The sequence below is a fragment of the Episyrphus balteatus genome, chromosome 3, assembly GCF_945859705.1.
Source record: "Episyrphus balteatus chromosome 3, idEpiBalt1.1, whole genome shotgun sequence".
In the NCBI taxonomy this organism is placed as follows: domain Eukaryota; kingdom Metazoa; phylum Arthropoda; class Insecta; order Diptera; family Syrphidae; genus Episyrphus; species Episyrphus balteatus.
The window spans coordinates 32,347,813-32,367,502 of NC_079136.1; the positions used below are offsets into that span (position 1 = coordinate 32,347,813).

General features: G+C 30.3%; 1 protein-coding gene across 2 annotated transcripts; it reads left to right on the forward strand.

Annotated features, from left to right (window-relative positions):
- Positions 1-19: 19 nt before the first annotated feature.
- Positions 20-17,848, forward strand: LOC129914326 (phenoloxidase-activating factor 3). 2 transcript variants are annotated; one of them, XM_055993517.1, is made up of 7 exons: positions 20-302; positions 13,207-13,968; positions 16,670-16,772; positions 16,829-17,010; positions 17,089-17,193; positions 17,298-17,483; positions 17,547-17,848. In XM_055993517.1, exons 1-7 carry the CDS (start codon positions 242-244, stop codon positions 17,717-17,719), a joined length of 1,572 nt encoding a protein of 523 aa, XP_055849492.1. In that variant the 5' UTR covers positions 20-241; the 3' UTR covers positions 17,720-17,848. The 2 variants fall into 2 exon arrangements, with proteins under 2 accessions (XP_055849492.1, XP_055849493.1); XM_055993518.1 differs by lacking the exon at positions 20-302 and adding an exon at positions 7,635-7,753 and having other exon boundaries at positions 17,547-17,847.
- Positions 17,849-19,690: the final 1,842 nt, after the last annotated feature.

The window sequence follows — 19,690 nt, forward strand, 5'->3', positions numbered from 1 at the left end:
CTAAGAATATCTGTATAAGCCACAATTTGGTTTCGGTTTCAGTCTGTTTCGGACTTTAATGCGATCAACATCGAACAGATGATTCAGTCTCAAGCATATGACCATAATGCAATTTGAGCGTGGTTAACAAATAAATCGCTATTGTTATTGTTTAAAGAAGTTAAGTGCGGATATAAAAAAAAAATTTAAAACATATCGTTTATATTAGTAATCAAGCTCGAAAACATATAAACTGTTCAAAATGTCTACAAAAAATAAAAGTTTTCTACTTTCCTTCGTATTGTGTTTATTAACAATGAAATGTAAGTGGTGTTACTTCTAAGACCGAAATGTTGTTTTAAGAATACCGAGTTTATAAAACAATTTGTTCTTATTAAGTTGTCTTTGATTGATTCTTGTGTATCACTATCAGGGTTATATCTTGAAGCATTCCTTATGATATGATTAATTGCCATTCGTCAGGTCGGATTTAAGGGGACATTGCACTAGCCGCTCGATGAATAAAAAGTAATTCTAAGCTATTTTCTATACAGAGTTGGTAACCATCAAAGATGGGTTTTAATAGAAATATTTGATGCACCTCATTGGATCCTTTTTTTCTGCGGAAGCAGGTTCTGCATTAAAAATGGTGTTTTCAGAACATTCAATATTGTTTTCATGTTACACATGTCGTTAAGCTCGACGTTATCAAAAAATGAATACCTATGTTGACAACATACAGTGGCCGACAAAATTCTTCGTACGATGCACAAATTTCAATATTTCAATTTCTTATGGGTTCCTTTATATTTTCCTCAACCTCAAGTGAATTGCTATTTATAACAACTTATTCTTTTGCATTTTGTGTCCTTTTTTTAAGTATTACAGTTCTTAACTAACTGCTCTTTTAAGGAAATGAAACACTTTGTGCTTTGTATGAAGAATTATGTCGGTCAGTGTATGTATGTTTAAAAAAAATAATTAGTTTGACGATTCAATCAAATTAAATTCTCATTTTCTGAAGGTATTCCCGTTGTTTACATTTTGTCGTGTCGGGTGTATTTTTCTTAATGAAAATTTCTTATCAAAAAATATTTTCAATACGTCAAATAGTTATATCAGAGTCGATTAAAATATTCCCGTGAGAAAAAAAAATAAAGGGTTTATTATAGTGATAGGGGGGTCAATATCTATGAATAATAAAATAAGAAATATTGTAAAACTATTGGGAAAGTTTGAGGAAGTGTTTTTTGTTGGTTCATTAGGTGTATTTGATAAATTAATTTGTTTTTAAATAGGTGCATTGGTATGTAGACATATAATAATATTATATCAAACTAATTTGAAAAAATGATCGTTTACTTAATATTACATAGATATATTAAACTAAAATTATCTACAGACAAATAAAAGATTACATAAAGAAGTTCATACTTTGAAAGTAAGCAATTCACAAGTTTCTTTTTGATAAACGTTCATTTAATATATTGATAAAATCAAAGCAAATGGTAAAAGTCAGTTCAACTTCATACCATAGCGTGCACCTCACGTCATATTTTCTGGAAGATCATAACCAAATTTTGTCAAGGGAATGTTTTTCCAGGCTCTTTGTTGTTGTATGGTCGACCTCTCTTATAGATTTCTCGAGTTAACATCGACCATAGGTTGTCAATAATATTCATATCCGGTGATTTGGAAGGCCAATTGGCCAAAATATTTGTTCTTAGCTGCTAAAAACCTCTGACCTGCCAACGTAAGTTGGAGCGTTGTGATTCCAGTTTAAGCCAGGGCATTCGTACCCATATGCCGAAAATTAATTGCTGACCATCTGCAAATATTGTATTGCGTCCAATCTGATGGTAATAAATAACAATGGTATCTTTTTCAGGTAACCAATAGCGCCTTAAAAACCATTTATAAACCTCCTTCAGATTGGAGTTTACTAAAATTCTTTTCTTCTGTTCTTAGATCGCCAATAACAGAAAAATCCCTTTGGGCCATCTAGACTTAGTTGAATTATTTTGCACCATTTATTTGTTCAATATATGTAATCCAAAGCGAATTTTTGTACAACTAGTTACTCCGTTTTTTTTTTTTTTCAAATTAACGAATTGGCAATGGTGTAGAATCTTGGTTCTCAGGGTACTAAAAAATAGCTCACCCTTTAAATCCAATATAAATTCATTTAAAAAAAAAAACAAAAAAAAACACCCTCACCATTTTTACTTGCGATATAGGTACTATATATCAAGTTATGCATTCGTACAAAAAAAATAAAATGCACGACTGGGTCGCACGAACTTGCTCTTAGAGTTAAAGTTGCTTAAATTTTTAAGACTTTTTATATAGAAATTTGGAAAAAAAATTAAATTCGTTAAAAAAAAAAAAATAAAATAAAATCTGAAATTGAATTGCCTGCCAAAACAAGTATGCAGTTTTGATTGATATATTAACATGCATTTTTAGAAAAAAAATTTTCAAAATCGTTAGAGCCGTTTTTTAAAAAACTAATTTTTTATAAATATTTTTTTGGAAAAAAAGTTTTAAAATAAAATTGGTATGCCATTTTGTAGAAATCACTAATCAACATCTAAACACAAAATTTCAAAAAAAATCAATGTTCCGTTTTCGAAAATTTGATTTTTCAAAAAAAAAATTTCAAAATTTTTTTAAAAATCCAAAAATTATTTTTTTGAAAATTTTATTTTTGGTTTATATTTAAATTGTATAAATGCTTCTTCACAAAAAGTTTCGTTGAAATCGAATATGCAGTTTCGGAGATATTCGGATTTGAAAAAAACGGTTCTATGGCAGGTACCGTTAATAATGATTTTCAAAAAAAAAAATTTTCATAAAACGATAGACCTTAGCTTAAAACTAACATTTGAATTTTTTAAACAAAATCGTTGGAGCCGTTTTCAAGATATTTCAATTTTACTGAAATCGGTATATGACAAGTACCGTTATTTTTGGTCCAAAAAAATTAATTCCAAAAACCCCTCTGGAGAAACACCAAATAACGCTACATACCAAGTTTGGCATCAATCGGCCCATCTGTTTAGGCTGTAGCTTCGTTTACAGACAGACAGACTGACAGACTGACAGACAGACAGACAGACAGACGGACTTCCGGGACCCACTTTTTTGGCATTGTCTACCATCGTAATGTCATGGAAAAATGTTATCTCAACTTTTTACTTGCGATATAGGTACTATATATCAAGTTATGCATTCGTACAAAAAAAAAAAGTTGAGATAACATTTTTCCATGACATTACGATGGTAGACAATGCCAAAAAAGTGGGTCCCGGAAGTCCGTCTGTCTGTCTGTCTGTCTGTCAGTCTGTCAGTCTGTCAGTCTGTCTGTCTGTAAACGAAGCTACAGCCTAAACGGATGGGCCGATTGATGCCAAACTTGGTATGTAGCGTTTTTTGGCGACTCTCCAGAGGGGTTTTTGGAATTAATTTTTTTGGACCAAAAATAACGGTACTTGTCATATACCGATTTTAGTAAAATTGAAATATCTTGAAAACGGCTCCAACGATTTTGTTTAAAAAATTCAAATGTTAGTTTTAAGCTAAGGTCTATCGTTTTATGGAAATTTTGTTTTTTGAAAATCATTATTAACGGTACCTGCCATAGAACCGTTTTTTTCAAATCCGAATATCTCCGAAACTGCATATTCGATTTCAACGAAACTTTTTGTGAAGAATTATTTATACAATTTAAATATAAACCAAAAATAAAATTTTCAAAAAAATAATTTTTGGATTTTTAAAAAAATTTTGAAAATTTTTTTTTGAAAAATCAAATTTTCGAAAACGGGACATTGAATTTTTTTGAAATTTTGTTTTTAGATGTTGATTAGTGATTTCTACAAAATGGCATACCAATTTTATTTTAAAACTTTTTTTCCAAAAAAATATTTATAAAAAATTAGTTTTTTAAAAAACGGCTCTAACGATTTTGAAAATTTTTTTTCTAAAAATGCATGTTAATATATCAATCAAAACTGCATACTTGTTTTGGCAGGCAATTCAATTTCAGATTTTATTTTAATTTTTTTTTTAAACGAATTTTATTTTTTTTTCCAAATTTCTATATAAAAAGTCTTAAAAATTTAAGCAACTTTAACTCTAAGAGCAAGTTCGTGCGACCCAGTCGTGCATTTTATTTTTTCTTGATGCCAATGACCATCGAAATGTTTTATTTTTTTTAAATCTACCATTTTTTTTAAAAGGGTGTTTTGGTACTTGTTGCACAACCAGCTTTGCCAACCCATTGACTCAAAATTATGCCTCACTTGAAAAAAAAAATTATGCCTTTTCAAATAAATTATATGCCTCAATTTAGATTTCTTAGAAATTTTCTTAGAATTTAGAAATTAGCGACCAGTTTTTTTTTCACAAATAAGAAATAATAGCATATTTGCAAGCGTTTTAGACCTTTTCATAGCAACAAAATCGCTTTTTGCATATTCTTTTCTAGTAAAATTGATATGTGTGCAGTGTGCACAAAATTCTTTCGAAAAATTAAACACTACCAAGAGTTAAAAGGTAAAAACGAATTCTGTAAATAAAATTTCGAACAACTTTGTATTTAAAATATATGTACACTGAGGGAAAAAACAACTTAAAATCAACGAAAACCACGTTGAGTCAACTATTTTTCGGAATGATTTTGCGTTGAAGACAAAAATTTCTAAATCAAAGTGGAACATCGTCAGTTTAAAGTGGTTTACCGTTATAAAACATCTTTAAGTCAAAGTTGTTTCAACTTAAAAAAAAAAAGCATCAATTTATTAACAAAATAGACAAAATGGGTATCCGCTGGGGATCGAACCTACAACTCTTGTTTTACCAACGTGCTTTACCAACGTGCTATGTCACTGTTTAAAATTAGAGTGATAAAATGCAACAAAAGCTGAAGTCCGACAAAAATACAAAAATTTCTTACGTCGTTTCAATTTTATTTTGAAGAAGTTTCATGTTAATTTTTGAAGTTATACTTCTTATGGGAGGGTGGGTATGAAAATTTACTTTTTGACAAGAATGTCAAAGGGATTATGACGCGATCACCCTGGGTAGCAGGGCTGTCGTTTCACCTTTATAGTAGGCAGTACTTTAGTATTTAAAAATGCAGTACGCCGCAGTACGGCAAACATAAAACACACAACACGTTGCAAGTTACATGTTTCATGTGGCAAGTTGCATGTGGCAAGTCGTATGTGGCAAGTTGCATGTGGCAAGTTGCATGTGGCAAGTTGTATGTGGCAAGTTGCATGTGGCAAGTTACATGTGGCAAGTTGCATGTGACAAGTTGCATGTGGTAATTTCCATGTGGCAAGTTGCCAGGGTTGCAAAAAGCTCACATTTCAGCTCAGCTCACAGCTCAGCTCAAATTTGAGCTAGGTACCATAGCTTAGCTCATTTGAGCTGAGTTGAAAGTGAGCTGAGCTGAAAGTGAGCGCCCCAACTTCCAACGCCTATATCTCGGAATTTTGAAAAAAAATGAAAAAATTTTTTTTGATGCCAAAAGGTAGCGGGGACTCTAACCTACATTTGGGTACAACTCTCATCCCTGTAGGTCCACGCGTTCTCAAACCGGGAGAACTTAAAAGTAAAAAAAAAAATAGGCACGATTCTGAAAAAATAGGCATGATGTGGCGGTTTAACATGGAAGGCGATTTTTTAAAAATCTGACAATGTGCAAAGCGTAGGCCCATGACACAAGCTATCATTTGGCATCACTCCCAAAAATTACCCTCAAGCGGTTTAGCTTCCAGGAGCGTTTAAAGATTCGGGGATTTTTCGAAAAAAAAATTTACCCCAACTTTCAAAACCGATTTTCTCAGAATTTTAAAAAAAGTCGAAAAACCGGATTATACCACTATCGGGTAGCTGAGAATATAAGCTTTCATATGGCACCACTCCCCTGTCTCTAGATCAAAGCGTTCCAACGCCTATATCTCGGAATTTTGAAAAAAATGAAAAAAATTTGTTTGATGCCAAAAGGTAGTGGGGAATCTAACCTACATTTGGGTACAACTCTCATCCCTGTAGGTCCACGCGTTCTCAAACCGGGAGAGCTTAAAAGTAAAAAAAAAATAGGCACGATTCTGAAAAAAATAGGCATGATGTGGCGGTTTAACATGGAAGGCGATTTTTTAAAAATCTGACAATGTGCAAAGCGTAGGCCCATGACACAAGCTATCATTTGGCATCACTCCCAAAAATTACTCTCAAGCGGTTAAGCTTCCAGGAGCGTTTAAAGATTCGGGGATTTTTCGAAAAAAAAAATTTACCCCAACTTTCAAAACCGATTTTCTCGGAATTTTAAAAAAAGTCGAAAAACCGGATTGTACCGGAATTTTTTTTATGATAAAAAAAGAAATATTTTACTAAAAAAATAGAAATATATTTACTATCAAAAACACCAAGAGAAAAGATCACGAACAATTATCTGTCTTATTTATAAAAATATCTATGTGTTAAAATAATTCCATTAATAACTAGAAACAAACAACTTAAGCTATGGTGTTTTATAAAAGTTTAAAATATCTTCATATTTTATTATACTTTCCAAATAAAAATCAATGTATCCTCTCACCCATCACAGCTCAGCTCAGCTCACTTTACCTTAGCTCACCCAACAGCTCAGCTCAGCTCACCGACAGCTCAGCTCACCCAACAGCTCAGCTCAACCATCAGCTCAGCTCACTTTCAGCTTAGCTCAAATGAGCTGAGCTATGGTACATAGCTCAAAAGTGAGCTAGCTCAAAATTTGAGCTGAGCTGCGAGCTGAGCTCAGCTCACTTTTGAGCTTTGTAGCAACCCTGCAAGTTGCATATTGCTACTACTAGTGCTGAAGCACACACAATCCTCATAAAATTACCATATAGCATATTTTATGCGCAATTTGTTTACTTTCGTTAAGCATATACCGTGTACGTTCTGAACCGCACAACATGAGTAAATTTCACAGATTAAATTGAAAACTACATGGACGCAAGGAGGATGAAAGAATTAATTTATTGTTCACTTGATAAAAATGTAAAAAAACGAAGTGTGGATTAATTAATTTAATAATAGAAATTAAAAATATTAAATGAAATTCATTTACATATACTGAATGAGAAGTATAACTTCAGTCGCGTGTACATGTGTACACACACTCTTTTTTCAACATTAAATCAACGTTGAACATTTACATTTTACGTTGCGTTTTTTTCCCTCAGTGTAATATATTAATTTTAAGTTTTTTTTTATCAAAATATTCAAAACATTATAAGAAATTTTTAAAACATAAATCAAGAGTGGAATGAAAAAATTATGCCTTTTTGTCAAAAAATAAGCCTCAATGCCTAAGCTAATAAAATTATGCCTAAAAGGCATAATTATGCCTCAGTTGGCATCACTGTGCATAACGTTCTTTCTGCCTTAAAAAACACCATATTGCCCAAAACTCTTTAGGTGCATTCTTTTGGTTTTTGGTTCTCTTTGATAATGAAATGTTCATGCAGAATTTATGTAATCCCTGTAGGTACCATCACGAGAGTGGGTTTTTCTGAAAATATGTACCTACCTGTTGCACTGAAAATAGTCACAACATTAAAAAAAACTTTTAGTCACTAGGTAGTAGTCCTAGGTTTTTTAGTTTAAAAGAACATTATTTAGTTTAATAAAATATAGCTCAACCGAAAACTGCAATATTGATGCATATTTTTTAGACGGTGGTGGTGACCAAAATGGGATTCGTTGGCACTTTGGTTGGGTATGTGAGTAAGTTGGAAAGTCAACAAAATTAGGCTAGGCGCACACATGCGATTTTCAGTCGTTGCTACTAAAAAATCGCAGTCGCAACATAAAATTACCGTGCACACACTTGCGACTAAAAAATCGCGCGACTATTTTTTAATGCAAGAAAAAACATGTTTGGTCGAAAAAAAGTTGACCGTTTTTCGATAAAAAAAAATGCATCATCTCAAGATCAAAAGAGCCAGGAGATACTCACTGTTCAAATCTAATGGTCAAATGACCGTAAAGAAAACAATCACGAAATCCGTTCGTAATGGAAAATTTCATACGAAAATTTCATCTACGATCGGATTTTATGATAAGGTGAATTCATGAAACGGTGTAAGGCTAGGCGCACACATGCGATTTTAGTCGCGCGATTTTTCAGTCGCAAAAATGGATCACAAGAATTTCAATGCCTGTGAACACACATGCTTCCAGCGATTAAAAATTTGAAAATTGTGTCTACAGTCATTGAAATTCTTGTCATCTAATTTGCGACTGAATAATCGCGCGATCGAAATCGCATGTGTGCGCCGAGCCTTAGCAAATTTTATTTTCAAATTTTGGTGATCCAGAACCTATGTATATAAAATAAGACAAGGCTACTAAAAATTGTTCTTTAAACTTCTGTTCGTCATATTTTTCAACCTCGGATGAGCTTTGTTTATCTATACTTGAAATTCCAACAAAAAGAAGAGTCTTTTATTTGCATTATTTCTTTTTTATTTTAACCAAATATTTTTGTTTAAAATCTGTTAATTTATGCACAGTTCTTGCAGACTTGAATTTTATTCAAAAAATGCTGTTCTATTGCTGATAAATATCTTATATTAAATTTAAATTTATTTTAGGGTTAACAACATAAATAAATGGCGTTTGATGCGTTATATTTATATTTGTAGTATTTTTTATGCTCGAAAAATGTATCTTAAAAAAAAAAAATAAATGAATAAAAGCATAAAATTCAAATTCATTCATTAACTAAATTATTCATGACATATGACATATTGTTAGACTAAGAATTTGTGACATTGAATGAATTGTTTTTATTCCCGACCCTACCTAAGCCAACTGGTTTGGCGCCGCTTAGTATTGACTCTTGCGGTTAGGCAAGATATTGATGGTTCTACACAATTAAAATGCTTTGATTATTATGGGATTCACAAATTATATAAATAAAGCCAGTGGAAAAATACTAAATAATACGGTAAAAAAAAAAAAAAAAAAACAATTATTATTAATAATAAATAAATTTGCAAACTTTCTAACACATTTACGAATGTACCTATAACTATTATTGAATACCTAATGGAACATCTATATTGCCATTCAGATAGACAGAATTGCTGACTAAACAAATTCCGTTTTGTTTAAGTCCTTATATTGGACTCCTCTATAGTTTCCTTTTTTTTGTTTGTTCAGCTTGATGCTTGATCTCTTTGGCATAATTTCATGTTTCTTCGAAATTAACTCATGTAAATAATTACTTTCTCATACTTTCATACAATGTGATTTTGACACGCTTTAACTTGAAACAAGAAAACCTGAAAATAATTAATTTCATTTTCGGGGTCATCGAATTCCATGAACCCATATATGACCAATTTATTCATTGCACCCAGATTTCCATAAGTACTTACAATATTTAGTAAAAAACAAAAACGTTTAGTGAACATTAATCATACTTAATTATCTCTTTTTTTTTTTGTTAAATTTTTCTCACAAAAAAAAAAATTATAGTAACCGCATGAAATGACTAATGAAGAGAAGATGTAAAATTAGTAGTGAAAAATATTTTCTTTTTTATTTAGTTTCATTCATAAACTGTTCTTAAAAGCGAATGAAACAAAAGCTGTGTTTTATTTTCCAAATGATTGAGATCAGATCATTGTGTTTATTTTGTGTTACAACAAAAGCAGGATTTCGCTTCGTTGTAGTAACGTAAATAAATACAATGATCTGATCTGGATCACGGGGAAAATAAAACAAGTGCTAATGTTATTGTTTAAAATTATAGCATTCCTTATAACTTATAGCCCAGGGTCGATAATTTTTGAAACCAAAAAAAAATCATAGTAGGATGAAACCCATTGGAAAAGGAGGTGAATATGATACAAATGAAGGGAAAAATAAATTACGGGCAAGCCGAGTTCGGGAAGTTATAGGGTTGAGTTTTTAATGGTAAAAAATGGTATACAGTAAAACCCGGATAAGTGCCTCTCGCTTAAGTGCCTAACCCGCTTAAGTACCTTTGTTTTTTTAGAACCAAAATTTTAAGGATTTTTTCACATAAAATTCATCTTTTAAGTACCTTTCGCTTAACTGCCTTCCCCGCTTAATTGCCTGGCTTTTCAAATACTTATAATTGAATTTACTTGCAAAAAATTCTTTTAAGTACACGTTTGAAACAAGTTTGGACTGTAAGAAAAATTTCGTTTCCTTAACCGCTTTAAAATTCAAAAATTCTACTAAAGTTAGAAATTAACTAGTTAGCTATTTTAAACTTTCAAAGTAATTTTGTTTTGTAAAGATTATGTTTTTAGTAATCAAACATGTTTTTTTTTATTATTAAATAAATATAGAGATAACTGCCTATGAGCATTTAAGCGGGTTCTTGTAAGTACCTTACCCGCTTTAGTGCCTATCAAAATGGGACATTTAAGGTGAGATACTTATCCGGGTTTTACTGTATCTCGATTTCCGGCAAAACTACAAGTCCTATGGAAAAAAGTTGTATGGCAAGGTTGTAGGTAATAAAAAGATCTACAACTTTTGTATCAACAATTTTTTCAGATAACCTCAAAATTTATGTGAAAAATTCAAAAAACCGAGTTTTCGGTTTTTTATTTTTATCTTTTTCAAAAAAATGTTTTTTTCTACGAAATTTAGTGAAAACTTACCTTATTATGTCCCGAATACACAGTAATTTATTTGATTTAAAATATTTATTTTTAACCTTTTTTCGAAAATTTTTGTATCATTATTTACAATTTTGGGCTATTTATTAAAATTTACACTTAAATTACTCAAAAACCGTAAGATTTTATGTTACATTGATTAATGTTATGTAATTTAAGTGTAAATTTTAATAATGTATTATGTATTATGTAGATCTTTTTAGTACCTACAACTTTGCCATACAACTTTTTTCTATAGGATTTGTAGTTTTGCCGGAAATCGAGATATACCATTTTTTACCATTAAAAACTCAACCCTACCACTTCCCGAACTCGGCTTGCCCGTAATTTATTTTTCCCTTCATTTGTATCATATTCACCTCCTTTTCCAATGGGTTTCATCCAACTATGATTTTTTCTTATTTTTTAATGTTTTTCAAGGCTTCGGAACTGGTCTATTAAGTAGAGTTAAGAAGAAAAAATACATTTTTAAAATATTTTATGCATTTGGGTCAAAATATAATAAAAAAAAATTGACGCTAATTGGAAATTTAAAGTTCATAATTTAGTTAGTTGTTCCTACATAATAAACGCGTATTTCCTCACCGGCTCAAGAAATTTTATTATAATTAATACCATTATTTAATTCATAAAGAATTGTGTTTCAATTCAATTCTTTGGTCACCAAAAAATTTGAAAAGGGAATCATTTTTTAAGTACATAGACAAAAAAATGGGAAGTCCCATTTGAGTAAAGTAAAAAGTAGACTGCATTTGTAATGCAGGCTTGGTGCAAACGTGACCATTTGCGTTTCAAGGTATAATTTCAATGCGGTCAATGAGTTTATTTTTTATTTGTGAAATGCACGAATGGGTTGCTCGTTCTTGGTCCTTAAAGAATATTCATTAAAAAAGTATAAAAAATATAAATTTTTTTTAATGACAAAAAAATCATTTGTATCATCTAACTATTGAAAAATTGGCCCTTACTGAAATATTGAATTAATAAGTTAACCAATAAATTATTTTACGGTGTCAAATCGAAGTCCAAAAGTATTTTGGTCTTCACAAAGTGATTTTGCAAAATTTGTGTATCAAGCAATCAAATCACTTGGAGATTTTTTCCAGGGAATTTTTTCTTTTGGGTTGGGAATTTGGCCTCGAAATTTTTTGTTTAAAATTTTGGGTTTTATTCATTCATCACTAGACCTCGGATTTTGCATACTTTCTTAATTTACATCATATTGACACCAAACTTTGTATTTAGACGTTTTATCATTCAAATATTACAAATTTTAATGCATATCAAAAATATGCAAAATATATGCCATAAATATGCAATATATATGCAAAATATGCTAAATATGTATATATGCAAAATTTCATCGAAAAATTTAATTGATTTTTATAAACTAAGTGCTTATTTAAGGCAAATGCTAACACGTTGTTTATATAAATACACTCTTGAGATATAGAGTTAAATCACAATGCTGAAGTATTTTCGTCTGGGCCGGAAAATGTAACAAATTAAAATATCAAACTATACAAAGATTTTGACAAAATTAATCATGCGGAAATATTTTCTTTACAATAAGGCTACCACTACCACATATTTAGAAGCTCCCATTTAAAAGCGGAGATTTTTTTTCATTTTAGGTTATTAAATATAAATCTACAGTTACTTGTTGTGACGTTGAAAGAATCTTTTCTGCATGTCCCTCAAATAAGCAGAGCAAAGTGAGCAGAAAATAAGTTTTGTTATTCCATCTTTTAGTCAAATTAACTGGTTGTTAAGTATCCCAAAGTTAAATTAAGTGCTCAACCACTTAACAATAACAAGAAAATGTCTTTTAATGTAAGTATAAAAATAGGTTTTAGAATAATAGTTTTTAATTAGGTACTAATTAAAAAAAAAAAATACTTTTTTTCGTCATTTTCGAACAAAAAAAAGTTTTTTGGAAATTATTTTGAATACTACATTATTGCATTAATTTTAGTTAAGTATCTACCCCTTCCTGTAGCTAGTGCTCTGTCTTTTTTTTAACATTAAAAATATAATTTCTGTTAATAAATAATAATAAATTAAGTAGATACCTACCCTATTTTCTGATGAATTTTCTAATAAGAAAGATTTTTCCTATTTCCTTACAGAAGAAAAATGTGCTGCTAAGTTGATTTTTTTTTCTCAAAAATATCAAAATTTTCAAAAAAAAAAAACAAAATAGTCTAAAATAAAATAATTAAGTGCTCGAATTATTTTAATAAAGTACACCATTTTGAGATTTTCTAAAAAAAAGATTGGGAAAAATGACCTTCTTTTCATTGGAAAATTGGTAGGGAATTGGGGTAGTAAATTAAAATTTTTTTAACGAAAACAATTTTTTAGGTAGAGTTGTGTGTCGTCCCGCGATGCCCTTTACATGGCAAGTCTGAAATAATTTGAATCATCCACTTATCCATTGCGAGAGATGAACAGGATTGGGTTTTTATTTACACCGCATATAATTTTCTCCTTTTTGTTTTATTTCCAGTAACCAATGCCTTTCCAGACTTTGGCTTTTCCCATTTAGACCGAAGATCAAATCCAGATGTAAATTATAATTTTGAAAAAGACTGTGAATGTATAAAATTAAGAGACTGCAAAATAATGATTAATCTTGCAACCAAAGCTCAATCATCGGAAAAAGCTTATATTTATGACAAAATACGCAAATCATCGTGTGGCTTTGCAGATAATCACCCACTCGTTTGTTGTCCATCTACCAGTACCGATCAGAGGTATTCTCTTGATTTTGAAGACGACGAAAAGCCTTGGGTGTGGGACACCATCAAATTCAATAATAACAAATATTTTGTGCACAATAATAAAAAGAAAATTGTAAGAAAATTCAATTATGGTTTCGATGAATTTCCCGGCTATGAACAGAATTTGGTTGATTTTGAAGATCCTCGCACGAGGAAGAATTGCCCTCCAGCTTTTGAAGATGGATTTAATGAAGAAATTTACATCAATTCCAAAAAGAAACAATTAAAACCTTTTATCGATCCACATGGATATGATAGTTTTGATGCTTTATATGGGTATCCAGCTCCAAGTGGATTCAAGTTTTCAAAACTTGAACCAACAGTTGATCCCTCAGTAGACAAACGAATTATCGAGAATGATGATTTCAAACCGAATCTATTGAATTCGGAATATTGTGGACTTTCAGTGAATACACGAATTGTTGGCGGAAAGGATAGTGGACCTGGCCAGTTTCCATGGATTGCTCGGGTTGGATATGTCAATAAAAGTAAGTTTCAATATTACAAGTTTATTTTATTAGATCACATTTAAACTATCAATAATGTATCTCATCTTTCGAGCGAGTGAAACGCCAACAAAAAACATTGTAGCACACTTGATAAGTGACTTAGTCGATTTGTCCATTTGCATAAGAGCATCATAGTGGCTTGAGATGCTTTGAATGCTCAAGGCTGATGGCTCAGGTGCTGATGGTAATTGTTGTGATGGTGCTGCAAGATCACTAGGTGATTTTGATGTGCTTTTTGTACATGGCATCGTCTCATTACAACCATTTAATGAAGATGATGAAGATGATGACACTGATTCACTGCACTTGATTTCTGATTTCGGTTTAGATTTATATATTGATGATAAAGTAGTTGGACATGGAGTTGATGGCTCGCAATTTGGTTTAGATTGACTTAAATCACACATTGATATGGCTTCTTTCCTTTGTATTCTGATGTTGATTGACTTGTAATTTGTATATCGTTAATCTGAAACAATGGAAATAGATTAATTTGAATTTCAATCATTATTATTTTTCTATGATTGAGTTCATGTAATTGAGTGCAATCGGAGTTGGAAGAAGTCTGAAGAAAAAAATAACCAATTTCCGAGCTTGCTGCATTGTTGATTTTATATAATTTTTTTTTTTTTTTTTTTTTGTTTCTGCGATGCAGTGCGGTTTACATTTATGTTTATAGACAGATTACTTAGAAAAAATATAAATCCGTTTTTAATGAGGTGGAGTTGATTTTAAGTGGAATTGGAGCAAATTGATATTTGGAAATAAAATGAGTGTTGCAAGAATATCACTTGTTACAGAATGTCAGTTAATTTAACTATGCCTCAATTAATTGCTAGTTTTTTAACTTTAGTAATTTTAATTTATTTTTCGAAATTAAATGCATTGATTCTTTGCCAATATAATAATAGATCTATGCAAAATTATTTGTTCCTATTACCTATTGGTTGGTTGATAATGGAAAAGTTAAATGTGCATTTGAGGAATAATTTTTCAAATTTGGAACCAAAAACATTTTACAAAAATTTTACTTTTGAATAAGAGCATCATATTAAACTATAAAATAGACGTTAAATAATTGAATAACTAGTACATAATTTATTAATTTATGTTACTTTAACAAATTTCTTCAAAAAAGTTACAAAAAAGTAGAAAAAAAAAACAAAAGTAAAAAGACCACAAAACCATGTCTCATACTGTTTGCTTTTTTTCATTTCTCGGAAAAATATAAAATTACGTAAAACAACAAGGAATTCTAAGTGCTTGTTAGTTATTTTATGAAAGGACAATATTAAAAAACGCAGAAGGGGAAATAAACCCAAACTAGCGTTACTGTGCTTGCTTTCAGGAAAGAGAAAAATGGTTTGTCTCACTGTTCGCACTGTCGCACTGTTAGCACCTTTCCCCTATGTTATAAAATCTAATTTTTGTTTCACGCAAACAAAACAAAAAACCTTTTCCCTTAAATATTTAAAATAGAGCTACGGTACACTGGTGGCTGGTCATCGGCAAACAGATCTTAACAGGTGTTTTGAGGTATATTTCAAGTTTTTCAATTAATGATTATAATAACTTGTAGACCTCGTACCATTATGTGTGATATATCAAATAAAAGGTAATATTATCAGCATGCGAATTAAAGTTAAATAAATTTGTTATGTGTTCTAGATCAAAAGATACTACGTGTTTAGAAAAAGAACATCTTTTCACCGTTATCTCAGAATTTTAAATATTAAATTAATTGAAATTTTGCATAATTATAATTTATTTAATTACCTAAAAGTTATGATCAATTGATTTTTCGTGTCGCTTTTTTGTTTCATCTTGTTTCAAATCACTTCGATACTAAAGAAGTTTTTACTTCAAAAATCAAAATCGAAAATTTTGTAGTTAGCGCCTTTACGAGATTATGGGCAGTATATGACTCTACCTGTTGGGATTTGCCAACTTTTAAATTAAAATAAAAACATCTTCCATCTACATTATGTATGTTAAAAAGCACTTTCTCATTCTTTTGCTTTTTAATGATCATAAAAGTTTGTGTTGACTGATTCATTGTTTGCGAATATTATTCGTATTTCTAGGCATGGCCACTGAAATCGCTCAACATTTTGACTCTCTGACGTTTTCGCACCGTCATCGTCAATGTCAAAACCCAAAATTGTGTGTCATCAGTGCGAGTGGCATCGTAAGCTTCCAAGCCTTGACAGCATTTTATCTGGACTATCACATGACATGACACCCTTCAGAAAGATTTTGACGTTAGCACTTTGTCTTAAAAATTATGAATTGAGAAGAATGTTACACATACACCACAGTGAACCGATAACTTTTTTTTGTTCTAATCCATACCCAATTTATCTCGTTATGTTTGGTACATCAATGTTATAAGTTGAATGAGAATTGATAGAAATAAAACTCATCATAAAAACCTGAATTGGGTCACTATGGCGTATGTGGAACATTTTTTTTTTGTTTGAAAAATTTAATACGTTTGAAAAAAGCTAATCAACAAAAAGTCTAATATTCATTACTGAATACAAAGCATGCACTGCACACACCGTTATCTAAAAGCCCTAGCTTATGAGGTACAAGTTAAAATTATTATGTTTTTTATACTTTAAGTAGGTACAAATTGCATAATTATTCCCAAAAATTAAAATACAATTAATTATTGCAGCTTCTCAAAAAGTAAGCTACAGATGCGCTGGATCTTTAATCAGTGACCGATATGTGATAACTGCTGCTCATTGCGTCACTAATCTAATCGATGATCTTCAACTGTAAGTGATAGAATTAAATGTTTAACATATCAATTAATTTTATTAAATTCTTTCAGTTCCCATATTCGAATTGGAGAAGTGCGCGGAAAACGAAAGACAGACTGCAACAGTAATCCAGTTTTGTGTCGAGTACATCAGGATTATGAAATGGAACAGATTATTGCTCATCCCAACTACGACTCACCGAAATATGCAAATGATATTGCATTAATTCGCATAGCTAGACCAGACGAAGGAGGTAAGTCATAATTTATTAAAAAAAATTATGTACATAAATTTAATAATGATAAAAATTATAAATATTTTTATATTGTAGTTCCCCTAACTCCGATTTGCTTACCTTTTAATAATCTTGCAAAACGTGACGTCGAACTAACTGGAAACTTGGCAATTGTTGCTGGTTGGAGTTCAAATATTGCAGGTTAAAGTTTAAACTAATAAAATATGATCTACATTATTTTTCAATTGACACATTGTCTTAATTCCGGAAATAATTTTCGTATAAAATAAATATCAAATCAACAGGTACTCATCAGTCAGAATTAGCATTGAACAAAAAACCTTCTCTACAGTATGTCCGATTGCCGATTGTTAACCGGAGTGCTTGTGCCGTTACGTATGCACAATTCAGTGCAAATTCTTGGACACCAATATTTATTCAACCCTCTCAAATATGTGTCCAGGGTCGAGAAAATATGGATGCTTGTCAAGGTATCAAAATCTACAATTTTTCATATTTTCAAGTCAAAAATTAATCAAAAATTTTTGGTTTAGGTGATAGTGGAGGTCCTTTAATGGACGATGGAACTACTGATAATAGATTCCGTTATACGTTGCTAGGTTTAGTCTCATTCGGTCCAAGAACTTGTGGAGTCTCTAATTTTCCTGGTGTTTACACAAGAGTTGCATCGTTTCTCGATTGGATAAAATCGAATGTTCAATCTTAATTATGTGATTATATTTGTATGTTTATTTTTAAGTTAATTTTAAAAGATATTCCGAATTTATAAATTTAATTAGGTATTAATTTTAAGCAAATGTTAGATGTTACAAAATGAAAATTTTAAGTACAAATTTATTTTAATTAGAAATTAATGTACATAACATAAACTTTTTATTTGTTTAAATAAAATATAATAAACAGTTACACAATTATTTTATATAAATATTTATTTATTTTAAGTTTTTATTTTAAAAATTACAACTTTTTATATTTTTTGAGACGACGACGCGTTTCGGAGCTGCTACTCCATCATCAGGTCGAATACTTTTAAATAAACATTTAAATTTTTTTGAATCAAAAATAAAATATTTAAAATCTTTTGAATTGATAATAATAATAGCTAATATAATAAAAGCTAATATAATCTTTAAGGCCCATTTGCTGAAACTAGTCGTAAATTTTGATCTTAGCTAGGCCGAACATAGCTCTTATGTTTTACTTAGTTTATTCTAAGTTTCTAAAAAAATTTTATGTTCAACCTGGCACTGATTGACTTTCATGCGAGAAATCTCTGAGAACTTCAAATTAATTTGTCAAATCGATATAAACGTCAGTTAGTTTTTATTTTTTTTTTTGAGAAATTTTAGCAATACAAATTGTTAAGAACGCCTTTAAATTATTGGAAAAAGGTAAAAATAGTGAAAGCCCAGTAAAACTTGCGTTTTAATTAATAAATGGAATAATTTTAATGAATGTGTTTTGTGAACGTATGTGTGTGTCAAAATAAGTGTTGAAAAAAAACAACAAAAGGGTGAACATTCTCTCAAAAAAATTTTCAGAGAATTTTTTGCGTTTGCAGATGGTTAGGATTTATAAAAGTAAGTCAACTCATATTGCTATACTTAATTTTTGTCCATTTTGGTACCAACGCATCTTTTTTTTTAGCTATATTCTCTCTTTTTTCTCAAAAAAATATGCTTAAGTAGAACGTAAACTACTTATGATCTACTATTTCTTCCCAATAAGTTATGTTTAACTTAGAGGAATTTATGACCTAGTTTGAAGTTCGTGCAAATCGCAATGTAGAACTTAGGGCTTTACGATTCACTTAAATATTTAAGTTTCGTTTCAGCAAATGGGCCTAATTTTTGTAAACTATTATTTTAATACAGTTTATAGGTACATTCATATATGAGAAACGATCTTAATTAATTTATTGTACAATTTTGCTGAACGTAAAAAATAATTAAGGCCCAATTCATTCAATTTCCATTATATTTAAAGTTGAAAAGTTCATGAAAAATCTGATAAAGCTCATACGATTGCATGTTCTTAAGGCATGCTGATTTCGCTTCAGTCGAATGCTTATGCTATAGGCTTTTAAGGCCCATTTGCTCATACGGATCATAAATTTAAATCATAGCTAGGTCGAACATAGCTCTTAAAGAACACTTAGTTTATTCCAAGTTGCTAAAAAATATTTATGTTCAACCTATCAATGATTTACTTTCATGCGAGAAATCCCTGAGATTTTCAATTCAAATGTCAAATAATGTCAAATTAATTTTAAATTAAATTATTTTTCATGTGTTTTGAATTTTTCTTTTATTAAATATAATAAATTTGGTTAAATGTTAAAGTGCGTGGTAAAGGTTTTTCAATTTTTTTTGGAAAAAGATCAATATAACAAAATAACACAAATTTCTGTTTGACGCAAGATAAAAAATAAATCTGTCACATAAGGCTTAAGGAATGAAATAGGTTGGAAGAAATGTCAAAACTATGAGCTCCAAAAACAACCTGAAAAAAGTTTGCATTATATGGAAATTTAATATGGAAAATATGTTTGGATGTAAGTTAAACTTAATTTCAAATAATCTATATAGCGCTATTTTACACCCAATGGCATTTTCAACACATGTTCCCTATTAATTTCTTAATAAAATTTGCTTAGGTAGAACCTAAACTGCTTATG

What these genes read in the sequence shown, in the direction of transcription:
- LOC129914326 (XM_055993517.1), top strand. Translation starts at nt 242, where the DNA reads ATGTCTACAAAAAATAAAAGTTTTCTACTTTCCTTCGTATTGTGTTTA. An exon ending in GGTTGGATATGTCAATAAAA is followed by an intron (nt 13,969 to 16,669) that starts GTAAGTTTCAAT and finishes TAATTATTGCAG; the next exon opens with CTTCTCAAAAAGTAAGCTAC. An exon ending in AAATATGGATGCTTGTCAAG is followed by an intron (nt 17,484 to 17,546) that starts GTATCAAAATCT and finishes TTTTTGGTTTAG; the next exon opens with GTGATAGTGGAGGTCCTTTA.